Here is a 19,041-nt window from a genome sequence, read left to right as displayed (position 1 = left end):
ATAACTGGGGATTAAGGATTTAAAGTAAAAATAACAGTGACTGCTGAGCCAGGAACATCTGATTGCCTCATGAAATCAGGAAAGAATGTTGCAGTTGAAAAACTGCAATAATATATCTATACATGGGATCATTTTAAGACCATGTGACAGCCAAGGATATAGTTAACCTGTATATATAAGGGGGGCTACTCACAAAATAGTTTCCCATTCACAATACTTATTACTGTATATCAAAATTCCAAAACAAATAATGTGCCAATCTTTGGTCTTAGCCATGCACATCGGCCTTTTGGCAAATATCCAGCAATTAACTTATCTCCTTTGTATCAAGCTGCTGCTACGGAATGTCCTTCTATAACACTTCATATTGGTTCAACACTATTGGACAAAAAAAGTCTTCAACAGAGATAATATGATGATATCAAATCAAAGATCAATCAAATGCCTTTGCCATAAAAAGTATATTAATAAACAGGTGCTATGATATGTTCTAGCAGTTGTTCTTTTGTTCCTGATGTACTATAAGTTGTTTACCTAATTTTAAACCTTAAAACGTAAAAATTATTTAAAAAAAAAAAGCTGTCACTGAAATTGAAAACCTAAGCCAGTCGATTAGTTCCTAGTTTAAATAGCAGCAATCAAGCAGACTGTTGTCTAAATTGGTCTAAAAACCATATACACAATGAAAAAAAAGTCTAGACACTCCATGAAACGTGTTGACTTTGAAAGACATAAATTAGAACTAATTTAAACAAACTACAAATAAAATTGTCTTCATGACTTCATGATATATTAATTCTATTAATCTAAACATTAAACCAACTGTGTAGTATGGTGGTCAAAATGTTATTGTTTCTACATCATATCAAAGTGTGCTTGAAGAGAATGCTAGGCCACGTGTCAAAGTTTAGTTTGAACTGAAAATGAATAAAGGTAGCAAATCCAAAATGAAGTGACTCAAAAAGAATGTAGGGATATGGGCTAACCTATTGGTCCTAAATTAAATAACACTGTGATGTGGATGGATTAGAAACTTAAAAATAATAAAGGGATCCTACAAAATATATACTTATTTCTGGTAAAGGGGACAATGCCAGCTTCTGAGGCAAAGAGTGTACATATATTTTCAACAGTACCCTATGATAATCATTGTTTTTTTTATAACTTTAGGTACAAGCACTGTATTTTCATTTCTGGGGGTCTTTCCCATTACATCAATCTAATGGGAAAGAACCCCAAATGAGTATACAGTGGTTGTACTTTAAGTTGTGACAAATTTTCTTTGATGTGTTGCATTTACAATACAAACACTTTGTGCAGCCCCCCCCCCCCAGTGTTTGGTATCTTTGCTTTCAAATTATACACATAGGGGACAGTTCCACAGAAATATTACACATTAGAACCTATGTATTTTACTACATAGTTTTTGTTGTTGAATAAATTATTGAAAGGGCACATTTATCTATAGGTGGTGTTTAAGGCTGGGTCTACACAGACTGTTTGCCCAGCGTTTACCCTGAGGCTTTAAAATCCCATGTTTAAAATTCAGGTGTTTTAAAGCTTGCCTTTAAACCGCTGTAAAATGTATATGCCACATTTTACTGTGATTATGTTTTCAAGCATTTATAAATGCTGGAAAACGCCCCACAATAGACGTGTTTACCCACGTTACCCGCGTTTTAATTTTTTAAATGTTGCAAGGAGCGTAATCTATAACACTCATAAACGTGGGTTTAGGTGGATTACCTAACACAGCTACGGCTGTGGACTGCCCTGCTCTGTAGGTGGTGTTGTGCATATTCAAGATCACCCTATTATTTAAACTACTATTACACTTTTTACACTATTCTGTACAATATATATATATGTATTGTAAACTTTTCCACTTATATACTCTGCAGTGTGTAACCAAGTTCAGACTGACATTATTTGGCCAAACTCCAATTGAAGAATTGATTTTATATGTTCCCCCTTTCCTTTACAATTCCTCCAACCAACCCCACACACCCTCTTACCCTCACACCCATCTTATACCCTTGGTCATTAGGCTCATTTTCCTGTCCAAAGAATCCTGAGGCCTCTGCTGCTCATCTGAATACTTTTCTGACTTTGTTGGCAGAAACCCTGGGCTTAAATAAGTGGCTGCTAAAGTCAGGCTGTTGACAAAAGGAGATAGGTGATATAGATTCTGTACAATTATTCAACAATGTTTACTTCCTAAAACATGGGATTTTACGAAGAGTTGGAAATAATATTTAGATATAACAAAACTTGTAAATATCAGACAATTTAAAAAAACATTCTCTCCAAATCAGGGTGTATGCAGTATGGATTGCTAGACAGTGAGCTCCTCGGGATTGGAATAATCCATTAGATAAAATGATACAAAGGCTATCTCTAAACTGTACGAGTTTCTTAGAACTGAACTAAACTATGAAACTTCTATGGTAAGCATGGCAAAATGGCGGGCCCACTTCCCTGACCTACTGGTTTCGAGAATTCTGCAAATGTACAAATTGTCTTGGAAGACTATTCCGGCAGTTTAATATAGAGAAATGTTTTTTCGACTTTTCCATAGGAATTATATCTCACCTCAGGGAGCCTATTATTTGTGTCTTACAGACAGCACTACATGTTTTATAGGTGGAGCCCAAGCGGCTACACTTTATCATAATTTCTGGGAATGCCCAATTATTAAGCAATTCTGAAGACAAGTGGTACATTATGTTCTTAGATATCTACTGAATTACATAGCATTCACATCAGAATGGGTAGTTTTTGGGTTAGTGGAGTTAAGGGGAATTTGATTTACTAGGGCCACCAAAATATAAACTTTTTTACTCTATTGCTAAGAAAACCATTCTCCATTGCTAGTTAGAATCCACTCCCCCAGATACGCCTCTTTATGACTAAATTACAAGAGCTGTTCTGAATCGAATGGATAGAGGCTTCTTTTTACAAAGAATCTAAAACCCAAATTTTCTTAGAATCCTGGGAAAGTTTTATTGACACATTAAACCTGGCTAACAAAACGAAATTGTACAATTGTTTCTATCACACTCCATGGTACCTTGAAAGAGAACTAGTAACTGACCCCCTAATGTTATATGATGTTTTTTTATGCCCATTTTCTTTGTACTATCAATGCTGTATAATTGTATATTCTATGGAAAAGTATTGACCTATTTCTTTGATTCTTAAGACAAACATGTATTGTTTTGCATGAATGTTGAAAAAGTTACATCATCTGTTCTTTCTTTTGTTCTTGTTTATTGGTTGAAAAACGAAATGTTTGTAGTTTATTTTTCCGCTGTATAACCTCAATAAAATATATTTTAAAAAACAAATTCTACAACAGTCAGGTTTAAAGCCTCATAGGCTGCTGCATGCTCCATTCTTCCACATTGCTGACCTTTGCATGAGACAATACAAGGTAAATTCCTCACTAAAGGCTGCTGTTACCTCCATCTTCATATGCTGTCAACCCATGGGAGTTCCTTGCTAAATTCATCAGTTAAAAGAAGGGCACCGTCCTATCTTATCTTTTTTTGTAATCCTACGTACTCCTAATAACGTTTGCTGATGGATGAAAGGATCAGTTCCCACATTACCCGGTAAACACACCTCTACAGTGCTAAAACGCTAAATACTAGTACTACCATCAGCAGTGATTCTACATATACACTCCCCCTGTGGGGCATGTTCCTAACTACGGACCGTCAAGCACGCATTAATATCTATCCCTAAGGAAGCCCTACGTGGCGAAACGCGTCCGATTCTTTCGCGCCACAGCACGGTCTATTCAATGTTTTTATGGTTACCTTTATAATTTCTTGATGAAATTCACTGTGTTGTGAAATACTAACAGGACAGCATTTGAAATCATTTTCTATGTTCATGTGTATTTGATAGCCTATGTATGAAAAAAATCAATCAATACACCTTTAGCATGAAAAACCCCTGAGCCTCAAACCGCTTTCTTTTTTATCTACCTGTTTATTTCCAAACAGTCAGGTTTATATAACTGGATTATTGCATTTTTAGCCTACAAAAACCTCCAGTGAAGAAAAACCTTGCTCACATTGTAGCAGAATAATAATTGGAAACTTGATACTAATGTTTCATTCTTCCATCTTTATTACCTTTTGCTCAAAGAAACAAACAGCTGTCAGCTTAAAGGTTGATAAGAAATACAGTTAGAGACCCTTTATGTCTCCGACTTCAGGGAACTTAAAGCAGAACTAAACCTTTACAACTAAAAACAAATAGGAGCAGGCAGGTTTTTTATTGCAGACGGGGCAAAGCTATGACTCTTATACAATAAAACTTTAAAAGCCTGTCTGCAGTCTTTTAAGTACAGTGAGCTGTGCAGGTGAAACTTCATGATCTTATCACAGCTGACTGCCAGGAATGAACAAACTCATGTGCATGACTGGAAGTTAGGTCATTCTGGCCTGGCCAATCAAAATGGCCAAAGATCCTGAACACAGAAGAGAGCCAGGTGAGTTTGGTGGTACCAATGAAAGAGCGAGAAGTGGTGAGCCTAGATAAACTTTTTTTTTTATTGCAGAAGAGACATATCCACCCCCTTCAACAATGAACAACATGCCTGCTCCCAATTTTTTAATTGTAAGGTTTAGTTCTACTTTAAGTAATGTTTTACTATTAAACTACCCTGTTTTCCTACCCGAAAATAAGACCTAACCCCGAAAGTAAGACCTAGCACTATTTTGTAAACCTGCCCTAATATAAGACCTACCCCGAAAATAAGACCTAGGAGAAACAGAAAATAAAAGCATACATACCAGTAAATTAAAAAAGTACTCACCGAGACAGCTCCAGATATCTGATCCTGCGTGTGTGTCTTTGATGCTGGCTGCAGCGTGTGTGTCTTTGATGCTGGCTGCAGCCTGTGTGTCTTTGATGCTGGCTGCAGGGCGTGTCTATTCCTGAGCCAAACTGAAAGTAAAAAGCCTGCACACGTGCCCCCGCGATTCTGAACAAGGAAGCAAGCTGCTGATCCCTGCCCTAACGGAGATCCCTGCACTTAATTACGGGTAAGTGATCAGAAGGGGACAATGGAGTCAATGGAATAGAGTGATCAGAAGGGGACAGTCATTTCATAGTGATCAGAAGGGGACAATCATTGCATAGAGTGATCAGAAGGGGACAGTCATTGCATAGAGTGATCAGAAGGGGACAATCAATGGAACATGAGTGATCATGAGTGACTTTCAACAATAAATGTGTACTGTAGTCTTCTTCATGGAAAAATAAGACATCCCCTGAAAATAAGACCTAGTGTGTTTTTGGGAGCCAAAAAAAAAGACAGTGTCTTATTTTCGGGGAAACACGGTACGTGTTTCAGTTGAAAAACACACAACATAATACTGTTAGTACCTGGCAAGGGTTCTCCAATATTTAAATGTATGCTGACATTTAAATAAACCAGGTACTAATTGTTTTCAACATATAACCTCTGCCACTAGAATAAATATCTGCTTAATGGTGATAGAACAACAGAACAATACTTGCCTATAAAAGAGCAGGTCATTAGTGTCAACACTGTGACATTTTAAAATACTACATGATCTACTGTCAAGTACACGCAATGGCATTGAATAAAACTAATAGCTTTTTTGACCTTTCAGGACAACAGTATTTTTTCTCTTTCCAGCATTGGAAAAATTGACCCATAAGTTATTTTTTTCTCTCTATATCCATCTTGTAATTATTATGTAACAAACCAGGGTTTCTGTTAGCAGCAACACGTATAGAGCCTACAGATAGTTTGAATATGGCATGATGTTGCATGATGTATGTTTTTGCACTTTAAGGTAAGTTGTACAAAACTAGTTTAACCAAAATAACTCAAACAAGAAACTTATATTTTAAACCCGTGTATGTATGGGTTTCCAACACATGGCAATGTCACATAAAACAGTTATGAGCAACATGACAACAGGGCAAAAATCATACATGACCCTTTTTGTGATGTTACTTTGTGGTGCTTAGGCAAATGGTTGTGTTGCATGTAATAAAAATCAATATTACCACAACACTTTTTGGTTTGCAGGATTATTATTATTATACAGTATTTAACAAGCGCCAACATATTACGCAGGGCTGTACAAGGGCTGTCCCTACCATAATCATTAACACAATCTAGGGTCAACTTTGCGAGGAACCAAATAACCTAACTGCATGTTTTTGGAATGTGGGAGGAAGCCCAAGCAAACACGGGGAGAACCTGCAAACTCCATGCAGATAATGTCCTGGCCGAGATTTGAACCTGGGACCCAGCGTTGCAAAGGCCACAGTGCTAACCACTGAGCCACTGTGCTGCCTATATTCTACATTATAATGCTCTGCCCTACAGTCAATCTAAATGTAAGGCTAAGTGTAACTTTTTATTACAGATATGTATTTAGTTCTCATGAGAAACAGAATGCAGGCTAAGATTAGGAAAGAAGAGATATCACAGTGACATTCGCTTCCACTTTAGGTACACATTATCTGCACCCAGTGTTGATGGCTGGTAAATGCCTGGGATTTGTAAATTTGAAAGGATATAGGCTACACTTTTAAGCGTACTTTATTTTGAAATATGTAACACATTTGTTTTTCAGATAAACCACTTCTGACCTAATTATGTCTATATATACACATATTGTAACTCATTCTCCCCTTTTCTACATAAAAAAAAAAGAAATGAAAACAAAGTGAAAACAAGTTTAAAATTACTTAGAAAAAACTTCTAAAAGGAAACATTTGTTTCAGTTTTTTTTGCGGACCAAAGCTTTTTCCGAGCACTTGCTTCAACTTAATTCACATATAAAGGCTCGGTCTACACAGACGGTTTAAAAACGTATGTAAACGTTCCTACCACGTTTATATGCGTTTTTACAAGTGTTTTAAAGCTTGTGTTTAAAACGCTAAAAAAAAATTCTTATAAACACCTATAACGAGTTTTACATAAGTGTTTCTAAAATTTTTACTTTTAACCCCTTCAGTGAATGAATACAGGGGTACATAAAATCCCTATACTCATTCCCTGAAAGGGTTAAAAATATGTGTAAAAAAATAAGAAGAGGCTTTAATATTAAAGTATTTTATTGAATGTGTGTGCTTTGCCTAACCTAAACTTTTTTTTTTTACAGGTTATCCCACAATGATAGGATGATTCCCATGGCTGCATTCATGGTATGAGCACAGCCATGGGACTCTTGACAGTGTGGGATCCCCGGGCACTAGGGGTTATATGAGGGGAAGTCTCCCCATTCACCTCTAGCCAATCACGGACAGGAGCTCTGCTATGCTGAAGCTTCACTTTCTTGATTGCTCCTGCAGCCCGAGCGGAGCTGTAACATGTGTTCTGCATCCAAGAACACATACCACAACTCCGCTAGGGTTGAGGGAGCATCAGGGGAGCAGAGCTTCAGAATAGCAGAGCTCCGGTGATTGCTCTGTTTTGGGATTGCCATTTAGCACGAGAGGTGAATGAGGACAAGTCCCCCCATTCAAGTCCAGTGCTGACTGGCTAAGAAAAGGGAAACCCTGACGACAGCTCAAGCATCATCAGGATTTCCCTTTCCTCAGCCAATCACAGAGCACTAGAGGTAAATGGGAAGACTTGTTCTCATTAAACCCCTAGCGCCTGGGGATACCACACTGTCAGGAGTCCCACGGCTGTGCTCATGACATGAATGCAGTAGTGGGAAGCATCCTATCATTGTGGGATACCCTGTATAAAAAAAAAAAAAGTTTAGGTTACACAAAACACACACATTCAATAAAATACTTTACCATCAAAGCCTCGTCTTATTGTTTACACATATTTTTAACCCTTTCAGGGAATGAGTAAGGGGTTTTCTGTACCCCTGTACTCATTCCCCAGGGTGAGCTGGCGGAGATCTGAGAGTCTCCTTATTAAAAGGGGCTTCCAGATTCCAAAGTGCTTGTAAAAGCCTGTTTTCAAGCGTTTTCCCCGCATTTTAATATTATAAAACGTTGTAAGGAACGTTCTCTATACTGCTCAAAAACATGCCTCAAGGAAATGTCCTGGTGGAGATTAGCCCTTTAGAATGCATGGGAATTTCAAACATGGGCCTCAGGTTAAATGCTGGGGAAAATGTCCTTGTAGACTAAGCCTTAGTGTCACATTACCTCAAAATAGGACACTAGGTAAAAGAGCTATAGTCAGAAAAACGCCCAAGAGTCTAACAATAATTCTGTAGTACTCATCTGAGTATAGAAGAAAACAACTGGAACATTGAACGACTATGAAAGGAGCATTACTGCCCTACTTTTTGCTTGGAGATTGTCAATAATTTCTTGCCTAAATTGCAATTCTATGGAGATGCACCAATAATGCAAAGCACAGTATATAGTTTAGGTAAACAAAATGGTTTAGGAAACATTTCACTGACAATAAAGATTTTAATACAGTTCACACTGCACTAAACATTCTACAGGTTACCCCCTTCCAGAACATAGAAGCCATGCTGCAGAAAATATTATGATATCTACTTTTACAGTTGTCTTGTCTTAGGTTTATTTTACATACCACCACTGTGTAACAAACACTGCAACAACGCGTGCGCACACACAGGAAGAGCCTGGAAAATGGAATAACCCACTTTTGCAGAAGCATTGGAGCAATCTTCACTTTTGGAGTTTTCTAATCCTGAGCTTTATTAGGATTTGTGATATCAACCCTATGCACAACAGTGTAATATAAGTATATTTTTCTAAACCTTCTCTTAATATTTGTTTGCATTGCATTTACCAGACTGGGCTTTAGCAAATGAGCTGTCTTTTACAAATTATTTTTGTCTCTCACCTCTAAGATTTTGTAATCCCCATGCAAGAAATGAGGGATATGGTATTCAGCAGAAACTCACTGAAAGCATTAAAACATTGTCAGTAGCTCCTACCCTTTTACTTTGCTAAAAATATTTTTGCTTTCTTTTTGTAGAGTATTTCCAATCACATCCTGTTCTGACAGTGAATAAAGAGAAATAAACCCAATGGTAATGCAGACGGCAAGTCTTCCCAGATCTTTAAAAAAATACTAGAGATGGCCTTCAGGTCCATTGATTATTTAATTTCCAAAATAAATATAGCACTACACCAAGGCTACAAACTCACGAGCAATAGAGATTCTGGCGTGTGTACAGCGCTCATCGTCCATCGCCCGAACGACCGTCCTGGCGGATCCACAAACGATGGACGACGAACGATCGTAATGCAAGTGAAGGGGAGAGAGTGCAACGGGGTGCTGCTCCGTTGTTCTCTCCCTCTCCTCTCCATAGAGCAGAACAGTGCTGTATGTACACTCGTTCATGCATTGTTTGTCGTTGGAAAGGGTCATGAAAGGTCCGTTCCAACGACAATTATTGCATGTGTGTATGTAGCCTAAAGCATATGAAGTCACAGTATAAGTCTAAATTCTTGGTACGATTTGTATGCTACTTACCAACATTAGCGACGTACAGTTTGTTGTTAACAATTAACACCACAATAACCATTGCTCCCCCATAGATTTCCTTCTCTAAAGTGTTTAGTCTCTCTACAATCTTCTGGTATTGGCTGGGCAGCTGCTGGAGGACTGCACCCTACAACATAGGAGAGAAACAATACATTTAATATCCCACAGAGTCAATCAGATTGTTTTTGAAGAGTTTTTGAGACACTGACCTATAACAAGCATGGTATAGTTCTGCTTACAAGTCCCAGGCAAATGACTTGCAGAAGTATCAAAGGTATCAGTGGATTAATATGACAGTAAAGGAAAGTCATCTATATTGACCTATATACTATTTTGGTAAACAGATAAACTACTTAACCTAAATGAAAAATATAAAGATATAAAGATAATCTTTATCTTAGATGGAATGTGTATTAGCTTGCAGAGGATTTATACAATTGTCCCACACAGCAGCATCCTGTTTGGTAGGGCGGGAGATGTAATTTTCTCCAATGCAGTACTGCAGTTTCCTCCGTACCGTGACTGGACAGTGAAAAGGATAAGTAACATGCTGATGAGCTGAATTTTATGTCTTGCTACTTTGTCTCATACTTCTTGTGCTGCTTATTCCCAGTCTAAACTCTGCTTTAGGGCTAATATCACATCAAGCTCTGGTGCACTGTTCCATTAAGGTAGCAACACAATTATGCATAAAGATGGGTTTAGTTCAGGGGTCTGCAACCTGCGGCTCCGGAGTCGCATGGGGCTCTTCAGCCTCCTTGTTGTGGCTCCCTTCGGCTGCCGCGGGGAGATCTCTGATGGGGGATCCCCTTCCTCCCAGGAGGAGGGGGATTCCCTATCCGGTGTTCTAATGAAAAAAATCTACCAGTGAAATAAATCTACCATGGGGCGTGTACAAATGGGTGTGTACAATGACATCCCCCTCCTTTGAACCCCAATTCCTCTGGAATGGGGCGATGTACAAAACCAAAAATGTAGGTGCAAGTGGGGGACATCTGTGACTAACACCCCTTAAAATTTAATTGTTAGGCTATCATCAGAACATAAAGAACTCTGCCCATCAAAAAAATCTACCGTTACACATTGCTGGAGGCACCTGAACCCCAATTTCTCTGGAACAGGAAGGGGGTACAGGTGAACAAAATTAGAGGTGCAAGTGGGGGACACCTGTGGCTAACACCTCCTAAAAACTCCACCCATCAAAAAACCCCTACCCTGTTACACATTGTTGGAGGCTTCTAGCACCTAAACCCCAATTTATCTGGGGTACAGGTGAACAAAATTAGAGGTGCAAGTGGGGGACACCTGTGGCTAACACCTCCTAAAAACTCCACCCATCAAAAAACCCCTACCCTGTTACACATTGTTGGAAGCTTCTAGCACCTAAACCCCAATTTATCTGGAAACGGGGGTACAGGTGAACAAAATTAAAGCCGCAAATGAGGGACCTGTGGCTAACACCCCTTAAAATTTCATCGCTAAGGCATCGTCAGAACATAAAGAACTCTGCCCATCAAAAAAATCTACCCTGTTACGTTAGAAGCCTCCAGCTAATGTAACAGGATGATACGTTAGAAGCTGGAGGCTTCTAGGGGCATAGTTCAGTGTTTAATTAATTTCAAAGTAGGCCTACACATGCACACTTGTTGTAACAGGTAAAATTAAAAAAATATTAAAACTTTTAAAAAGTTTATAAACTGTGTTATATTTTGCGGCTCCAGACTATTTTTCTTTAGTGGAAGAGGAGGAAAATGGCTCTTTTGATAGTAAAGGTTGCTGACCCCTGGTTTAGTTGATAAATGACATTTAATTTTTTAATGCAATGAGAAAATGACAGCTAAAAACTGACTTTTAACTACACAACAATACTTCCTTATGAACAGGACTTATGTCTCAATATATTTTGTTACCTCTGGGAGCTGGGACTGGAGACTTGCTTTCTCTGCCAAAGAATCATCAATGGATTCCAGGAAACTTCTTTCCACTACGTCAAATGCCTAAAAGAAGAAAGATTCAGTAACAGAAATATAAATAAAATGTCTTTCTCATTATATAAATCACAAATGAATAGGGATGCAAAAAACAATATGTTCATTTAATGTATCGCTTCAGTGTACAAGATTACAGATTTACATTCTATCTGAACTAACTTTGACAGGTTCTAACACTGACGTAGCGAAATACAGGGGCTACCATCTGCTCTCTGCACAGGTTATATGCAACATAATGATCATGCCACTGCAACTTTTGTACGGTTGCAACTGAGTATGCAAAGGCATTTGGTGCACACAAATATTTGTACCTAATATATTTATGTTCCTTACCGTGATGTGGGTACAGCAGGAAGTGTAAAACTCCACAAATTGAGGGGAATCCCACTAGAAAGTTGTCTTTAGAACAGGTGTTGCACTGGAAGCTTATCCTAACCCCTTGTTCTGACGAAATCTCTAAAATTTAAGATTTCTTATCTTTTTCTACATTGTTGACAAAGATCATCAAGACAAATACAGAGGTCACAGCAATTAAAGTCTAACAGGGGTTCTAAACCTTACCTACTTTAACTACTCTGACTGTACATAGACTTTAAAAGCCACTGAAGACACCGACAAGCTTTGGCTAGTAAAAGGTCATTTATATATTCAGTCTGAATTGTATAGTGTCCGATTTCTTCACTGACCAAAATGAGGAATATTCTCCTTAAAAAACAGAAGCAAACACTAGACTGTGAGGTAAAAAGTGCTCAGTGTGCAAGTTTTATAGATAAAATAGGAAAAAAGGAAATGGTTAGAGTTCTTGGTCATCAAATTCCTGTTCATGCAACACAGTTTCACAACAAGCCACAACTTAAAATTTAAGTCCATACACTCAAAGTCATCTTGAGTTTGTGATGAAATGAGAGAGGATTAGAACCCCTGTCTACTTTGAATTGCTATCTGGATTTGTGTTGGAGAGATTCTTTTCTCACTTACGGTCCCAGTAGCAATGACTTTGCCATGTGAGGGAACATCTGCAACAGGGGCAATGTCAGTAACACAAAGGTAAAAATGGTTCTAGCTTACATTTGTTGGTATTCTGGTTGTGCTGCTGTTGGAGATTTTCCCACACTTCCTATCTGGTATGACCATATTATCATCTTGACAATACGGTGGGGGAAATGTCTTTAGCAGAGTTCTGGATTGCAGTAAAATATAGCAAGGATTCTAATATTACCCCAAACTATTTATAAAGAAATGGATGGACTTCCACTTTAATGTATTCTTTAAAATGTAATATCTTAGTACACAAGCCCAATTAAGGGAAATAAAACTAATACAATGATTTAACTCACCTGTAACAACACTTTGTGAACTTCTGCATCAGTAACATCTGAATGCAACTGTCCTAAAAGGAGTTCTGCAGACAATCTCTGGCCCACAAAACTGGTGGCTCTAGTGCCATTGTACCCGTTGAACACGCCATAAAGATAAATATTATTCTCTCCTCTGCACAAAAAGAGATAACAAATACTTAACACAAGACACACCAATAAAATTAAATGTAAAGTGTTTTATGTATTGCTTTCATTTACACGTAGGATATATACACATAAACACACAATTCTAGTCTTTTAATAATAAATTCATAAATTCTGAAAAAAATAGAATTAACAAATCCAATATCATTTTTCTTGAAATATATTAAAGCTAACATCCCTTCTATTATCAAGTCATTTTTGGAAATAAAACCATTGCCCCACTGAGGCTACGATGCTGATTGGCTGTAGCCTGCATTTGTGTTCACTTTCTGTTTGTTTTGAATCTGATATAGATTCTCTTTAAGGGTGTCCATGCCATGCCGCACTGACAATTTCCTCATTTGCCCTCTTTAAGGGAAAAGTACTCTGTGTCACTGAAATACAAGTTTCCCTAATATGATTAACAGAGCTTGTAATCACAGACACAATTTCTTCTCTGCTCTGCAGGGATTATCTCAGCAATCTAATGACAGCTGCTTCATAGTCAAATATTAGCCACTGGCCCCTGGGGAACACAGCAATTGCTGGACGGGAGCTTAGGAGCTTCCATGAGAATCCTGCCCAGGTGATATAATGACTTATACATATGCTGTAAATTAATATTTTCAATTAGATTGAAGCACATGTGTTATCTTTCCATGCCCCCAAATTGCCCCATATTAATGTTAATTGTGTTCTTTAACTTTTTTTGTTTAGGTTGGTATGGGAGCACACATCCTCTCCTGGACTGACAAAACATAATCAAAGTTTCTCTCTATCTATGGCCAAGCATTGTCACCCTAGGCGGCTTAATACTGATATAGACTATACAACACCTCCCCTACTTTTCATTTTCCTAACATAGGATGAAGTGTCCTTTAGTTTCCAGAGGTAAACTGACTAGGTTTAAAAAACATGGCTTGAAATGTTAATGCACAGTGGCAGTGTGCATTGCAGAGCTCATTGGAATTTTGGCAGCATAGGCATTTATCTAAACTTGCACAAAGTGCATGTAAAAGAAACGTAGTGAAAAGGCTTTTGTTTTTTTTTTTTATTTTACCCTTATGTAGACTTTAACTATTTTACACATGACACTGTCCATACTGATCAGTTGGACTTCTTGTTTCTTTACTTAACAAAAAATAAATAAAATGTGTCAGTCACCATAAGCAATGTATTACTTTTGTCATTTTATTCTCTCACTGATTGGATAGTGATATGTTTAGAACTATGGCATTGAAACCAGTAAAGTAATAGGTTTCTGTGTTTATTTACGTACTGCAGATCCCGTGGAGACCGTTGATCCAGGGAACATCCGATTGCCTCATGGAATCAGGAAGGATTTTTTTTCCCTGTTGGTCCGGAGGAAGGCAAAAAAACACTGGTACAATTTGCTCTAACCATGTCTTATAGGGGTTTTTATCTGGGATATGTTTATTTCCCTAGTGGTCGAACTTGATGGACTTTTCTGTCTTTTTTCAACCTAACATACTATGTAATTATGTATGTAAGTACTGTTAGCATTAATGGTAGAAAAGGTACCTAATTCAATAAAAAATACATCCCCTTTATGTAGGAAAAGAATCCCTACGACTAATCAATAAATCTCAAATCTCTTCAATCTCAGAGCTTTTAACAGACAAGCAGAACTATAAGTGGTAAATGCCTCGTGTAGCCAGTCCAACTCCTTAGTATGTACTAAATAGGGGAGGAGAAGGAGGCAAAAACATATTGAGACTCCCAACGACCTCAGAACAGACGGAATGCAGTCATCAAATACTGTAGGCCATGATTATTATTATCAGTATTTATATAGTGCTGACATCTTATGCAGCGCTGTACAAAGTCCATACTCATGTGACTAGCTGTCCCTCAAAGGAGCTCACAATCTAATGTCCCTACCATAGTCATATGTCATTAATACAGTCTAATGTCATTTTAGGGGGAAGCCAATTAACCTCACTGCATGTTTTTGGAATGTGGGAGGAAACCGGAGTACCTGGAGGAAACCCACACAAACACAGGGACAATCTGCAAACTCAATGCAGATAATGTCCTGGCTGAGATTCCAACCTGGGACCCAGCGTTGCAAAGGCCAGAGTGCTAACCAGTGAGCCACCATGCTGCCCCGAGTATATGTATGTGTTTATTTTCATTCCCCTATCAGTATACACAAGGTCATTACCTATACCTATAAAGTATTACTGCAAATTCCATTTTTTGTAAAATTGTAAGTCAATATATAGCCAACCTGAACTTCAGTGAGTTATCTTCACAGGGATGTTCTTCCTTTCCCAGTCCCTCAGGGTTATAGGTTCGGTTTGTAGCTGATCCAATTCCAGAGAGATGGCAGAGGGGTAGGTCATCTGTCCAGCTCTGTTGTTCCTGTGAAAACAGGTCAGATAATAAGGACATGAAGAGCACCGAGAGCTAAAACAGACTAGAAGGGTAACACAAGGTTGTATTGTGTTATTGCTACATATTAGGTTAGGTTGAAAAAAGACTTAGGTCCATCAAATTCAACCACTAGGGAAATAAACATATCTTACTTCCTGAGGGAGCCGATTCCACATTTCACAGACCTTACAGTGAAGAATCCCTTCCTTATCCGGAGCTTAAACTTCTTTTCCTCCAGACGCAAAGAGCGCCCTCTTGTTCTTTGTAATGATCTCAAAGTGAATAATTGGGAAGAGAGTTCTCTATATGGACGATTTATATATTTATACAGGGTGATCATATCCCCCCTTATACGACTCTTCTCAAGGGAGAATAGATTCAGTTCAGCTAATCTCTCCTCATAGCTGAGCTCCTCCATTCCTTTTATTAGTTTAATACAGACCTGTATGACCTTAAACGGACCTGTATGATAATTTTATACTTAATGCAGACCCTTAGGACATTTATTATATTACGGACCCCTAGGACATAATACGGACCCCTAGGACATATTACGGACCCCTGGGACATATTACGGACCCCTGGGACATATTACGGACCCCTGGGACATCATGCGGACCCCTGGGACATCATGCGGACCCCTAGGACATATTACGGACCCCTAGGACATATTACGGACCCCTGGGACATATTACGGACCCCTGGGACATATTACGGACCCCTGGGGCATCATACGGACCCCTGGGGCATCATGCGGACACCTGGGGCATCATGCGGACCCCTGGGACATCATGCGGACCCCTGGGACATCATGCGGACCCCTGGGACATCATGCGGACCCCTGGGACATAATACTGAACCCCTAGGATATAATACGGTCCCCCAGGACATATTGAGCATTAGGGTTGACACTTGGTGCATGTTCAGTCATACAAATATTATAAGTATGGTATTACATCTGATGGATGTTAGGTAAAAGAAACATTTCATTAAACTATAACACTCCCAGCCTTGGAATGAATATTATAAGGAAGGGACAGAAATTCTCCTCACAGCCTCCATACACCAGATATATATGAAAACATTCATATCTGGCCATTTTCTTATAGCCCATTCACAAATATTTCCCGGCTACTTTGCTGTCACCCAGCCTCTGCCTCTCTGACAAACCATTGGTGTGTAAACATTTACGGAGCCACCAGCAGACCCCTCAGAGCCTCCTTACTGTCTGGGGAAGACTTCTCCTCAGCGCAGCCATCTTGGACCAGAAGTGACGAACCAGCTGATCAAAGTCACGTGATCGCTAGTTCATCAGGTGGCGTTATGTCGACATCTAGTGGGTAAATTGTAAAACCGCAAGGTCGCTCTGCCCACAAGACAATGAGCATAGAAAACAATGAGCTGTGTTATTATTTATTATCATGATTATTATTATTATTATTATTATTATTATTATTATTAATAATAATAATATTATTAGTAGTATTTATTATTATTATTATTAATAATAATAATAATAATATTATTGTTGTTATAATTATTATTATTATTATTTATTATTACACAGGTCAACATGTCATTTTCGTCAGATATAATTTTATGTGGACTTTGTAGTATTTTGGATGTAGATTTCAAATCTGTGTTCAGTTTTCCTCTAACACGTCTAGTTTTTGTGATGCAGCTAATTATATTTTGTGAAATTTGTTATAAATAAACTTAACATATTACAACAATATAACAACAGTTCTCTTTCTTTAAGGTTGGAGACTGCACTAACTGCGTTACACGTGTGGTTCATTCACAACGAAAGCACAACGTCACCAAATTACCACAGAACTTAAAAATTTATACAAATTATACTTCGGCTGTTGGCTGTCATCTGTACCAGTTGCTCCTTCGGACTGTGTGACTGGCTAAATCGGCATAAAGCAGCAATGTCATTTGCAATTCTGATGGTGTGGGGAGAACCGCAAGACCAAACTAAGCACAAACTTGTATATCCCAGCCTGGATTCTGCAATTAGGTCTGTGCCCCATGACGGTACCGCCACATGATGGAATTGCTTTTGTTGAAGGTGATGAGGATGCCAGTTACAACCCTGAATCATCTGATCCTGACTACTTGGCCGATGAAGATTCAGAACCAGAGACCATTACACAAGCAGGGCTGAATGATCTCGTTCGTGATCTAAATTTTTGTTGACCTGTGTTATCAATATTATTATTATTTCTGTTAGATTGAATGAAATGACAATAATTCTTTGCATATCTTCTATTCCTCATGTCACATGACTACTGATACTATTGGAATGTTTAGCTTTGGGTTATATTAGATGGATTTTGCATTGGAGGTAAGCTGCAGGTCAGATGCACCTAATAATGAATTCTGAATGATAACAGATCTCAGAATTTAAAATGATGCCATCAATACAATAGGGAAAATTGAGAAAGGGATAGGAAGGTAAAAAAGAAATGAAGGAAAAATAAATAGGGATAGAATGTAGGGGGGAGGGTAATTAAAAAGAGAATGTGGGAAAAAGCATGAGGAGAGAAGTTGTAGCAGGAATGGTGAAGCGTTCTGATTATTCCCCTGGAGAGCCGCCTAAGACGTAATCCTATTAGCAAGATAAATACAAAAACATGGAATAGTGAACACACTTATTGTGAATTTGTCTGGTCTGCGCCCCTGTGAACATCTTGTGTCCTCCTTCCCACACTTTTTGGGATCAGAGTGATCTGATAGGAAGAAAGTTATGGCTGTTATGCCCTGATAGGTCATGAGTAAGAAAGTAGCTGGTAACATATAAAAAATAATCTCATACTAACAATTGCAAGTTTTTTGTCGCATTATATTATAACAAGGAGGTTTGGTCAGAATGAGCTAGCAATGGTCATGTAACAATTTTATTAGTTGAGTTCAGTATATAATTGGTAACTCCAGATATCATAGAAATAAATGCTGACACTGACATTTTCAGGACACAAAAGCTTCTCCCTGCCTGACTCTTCCCGGTTAGATGAAATGGAAATGGGCACTGCCTGGGGTAACCTTAGTCGTGTGATCTTGTTGGGACTGTTTTGGACCATTGTACCCATCCAAAAGCATTAAACACTGACTTTTAATTAGGCGGTGCCAGAGTGTTTTGTGTCATTCTTTAACCCTTCCCGACACTTGTAGTCCCACAAATACTTCCAAAGAACTATAAGGTATTTAAAGAAATGGGTGAGCGAGTGGGCAAAGTGTGAATTACAAACCGCAGTTTGCAGGTCATCATCCCCTATAGTAAGGCACTACAAGTAGTGTGATGTAAGCTTTACAGCGTGTTCAACCTTCACACTTCTGTCTTTTCTGGATAACCATGTCCATCCTGAATGCCCCCTCTCAGGATATCCTAGATGCCCCCTCCCAGCATAGCCCTATGGATTCTGGATGCCCCCTCCCAGCATAGTCCTTTGGATCCTGAATGCCCCCTCCCAGCATAGCCCTATGGATCCTGGATGCCCCCCCCAGCATAGCCCTATGGATCCTGGATGCCCCTCCCAGCATAGTCCTTTGGATCCTGGATTCCCCCTCCCAGCATAGCCCTTTGGATCCTGGATGCCCCCTCCCAGCATAGCCATTTGGATCCTGGATGCCCCCTCCCAGCATAGCCCTTTGGATC

The 19,041-nt window shown here is 38.7% G+C and overlaps 1 protein-coding gene across 1 annotated transcript in view; it reads right to left on the bottom strand.

The window, feature by feature from the left end:
• TAB1 (TGF-beta activated kinase 1 (MAP3K7) binding protein 1) overlaps nt 1-16,646 on the bottom strand; it is a 34,349-nt gene extending 17,703 nt beyond the window's left edge. Inside the window, exons 1-5 of the mRNA XM_072421112.1 lie at nt 16,606-16,646; nt 15,235-15,368; nt 12,819-12,972; nt 11,401-11,487; nt 9,479-9,617 (exon numbers count right to left, since the gene is read on the bottom strand). Of these exons, the coding sequence (XP_072277213.1) occupies nt 9,479-9,617; nt 11,401-11,487; nt 12,819-12,972; nt 15,235-15,368; nt 16,606-16,638 (547 nt within the window). The 5' untranslated portion in view covers nt 16,639-16,646. The remainder of the gene's footprint in view (nt 1-9,478; nt 9,618-11,400; nt 11,488-12,818; nt 12,973-15,234; nt 15,369-16,605) is intronic.
• Between the last annotated feature and the right edge of the window lie 2,395 nt (nt 16,647-19,041).

Source organism: Pyxicephalus adspersus, chromosome 8 (genome assembly GCF_032062135.1).
Source record: "Pyxicephalus adspersus chromosome 8, UCB_Pads_2.0, whole genome shotgun sequence".
In the NCBI taxonomy this organism is placed as follows: domain Eukaryota; kingdom Metazoa; phylum Chordata; class Amphibia; order Anura; family Pyxicephalidae; genus Pyxicephalus; species Pyxicephalus adspersus.
The sequence above is the reverse complement of the archived record's forward strand: the minus strand, read 5'-3'. Positions and strand labels throughout refer to the sequence as shown.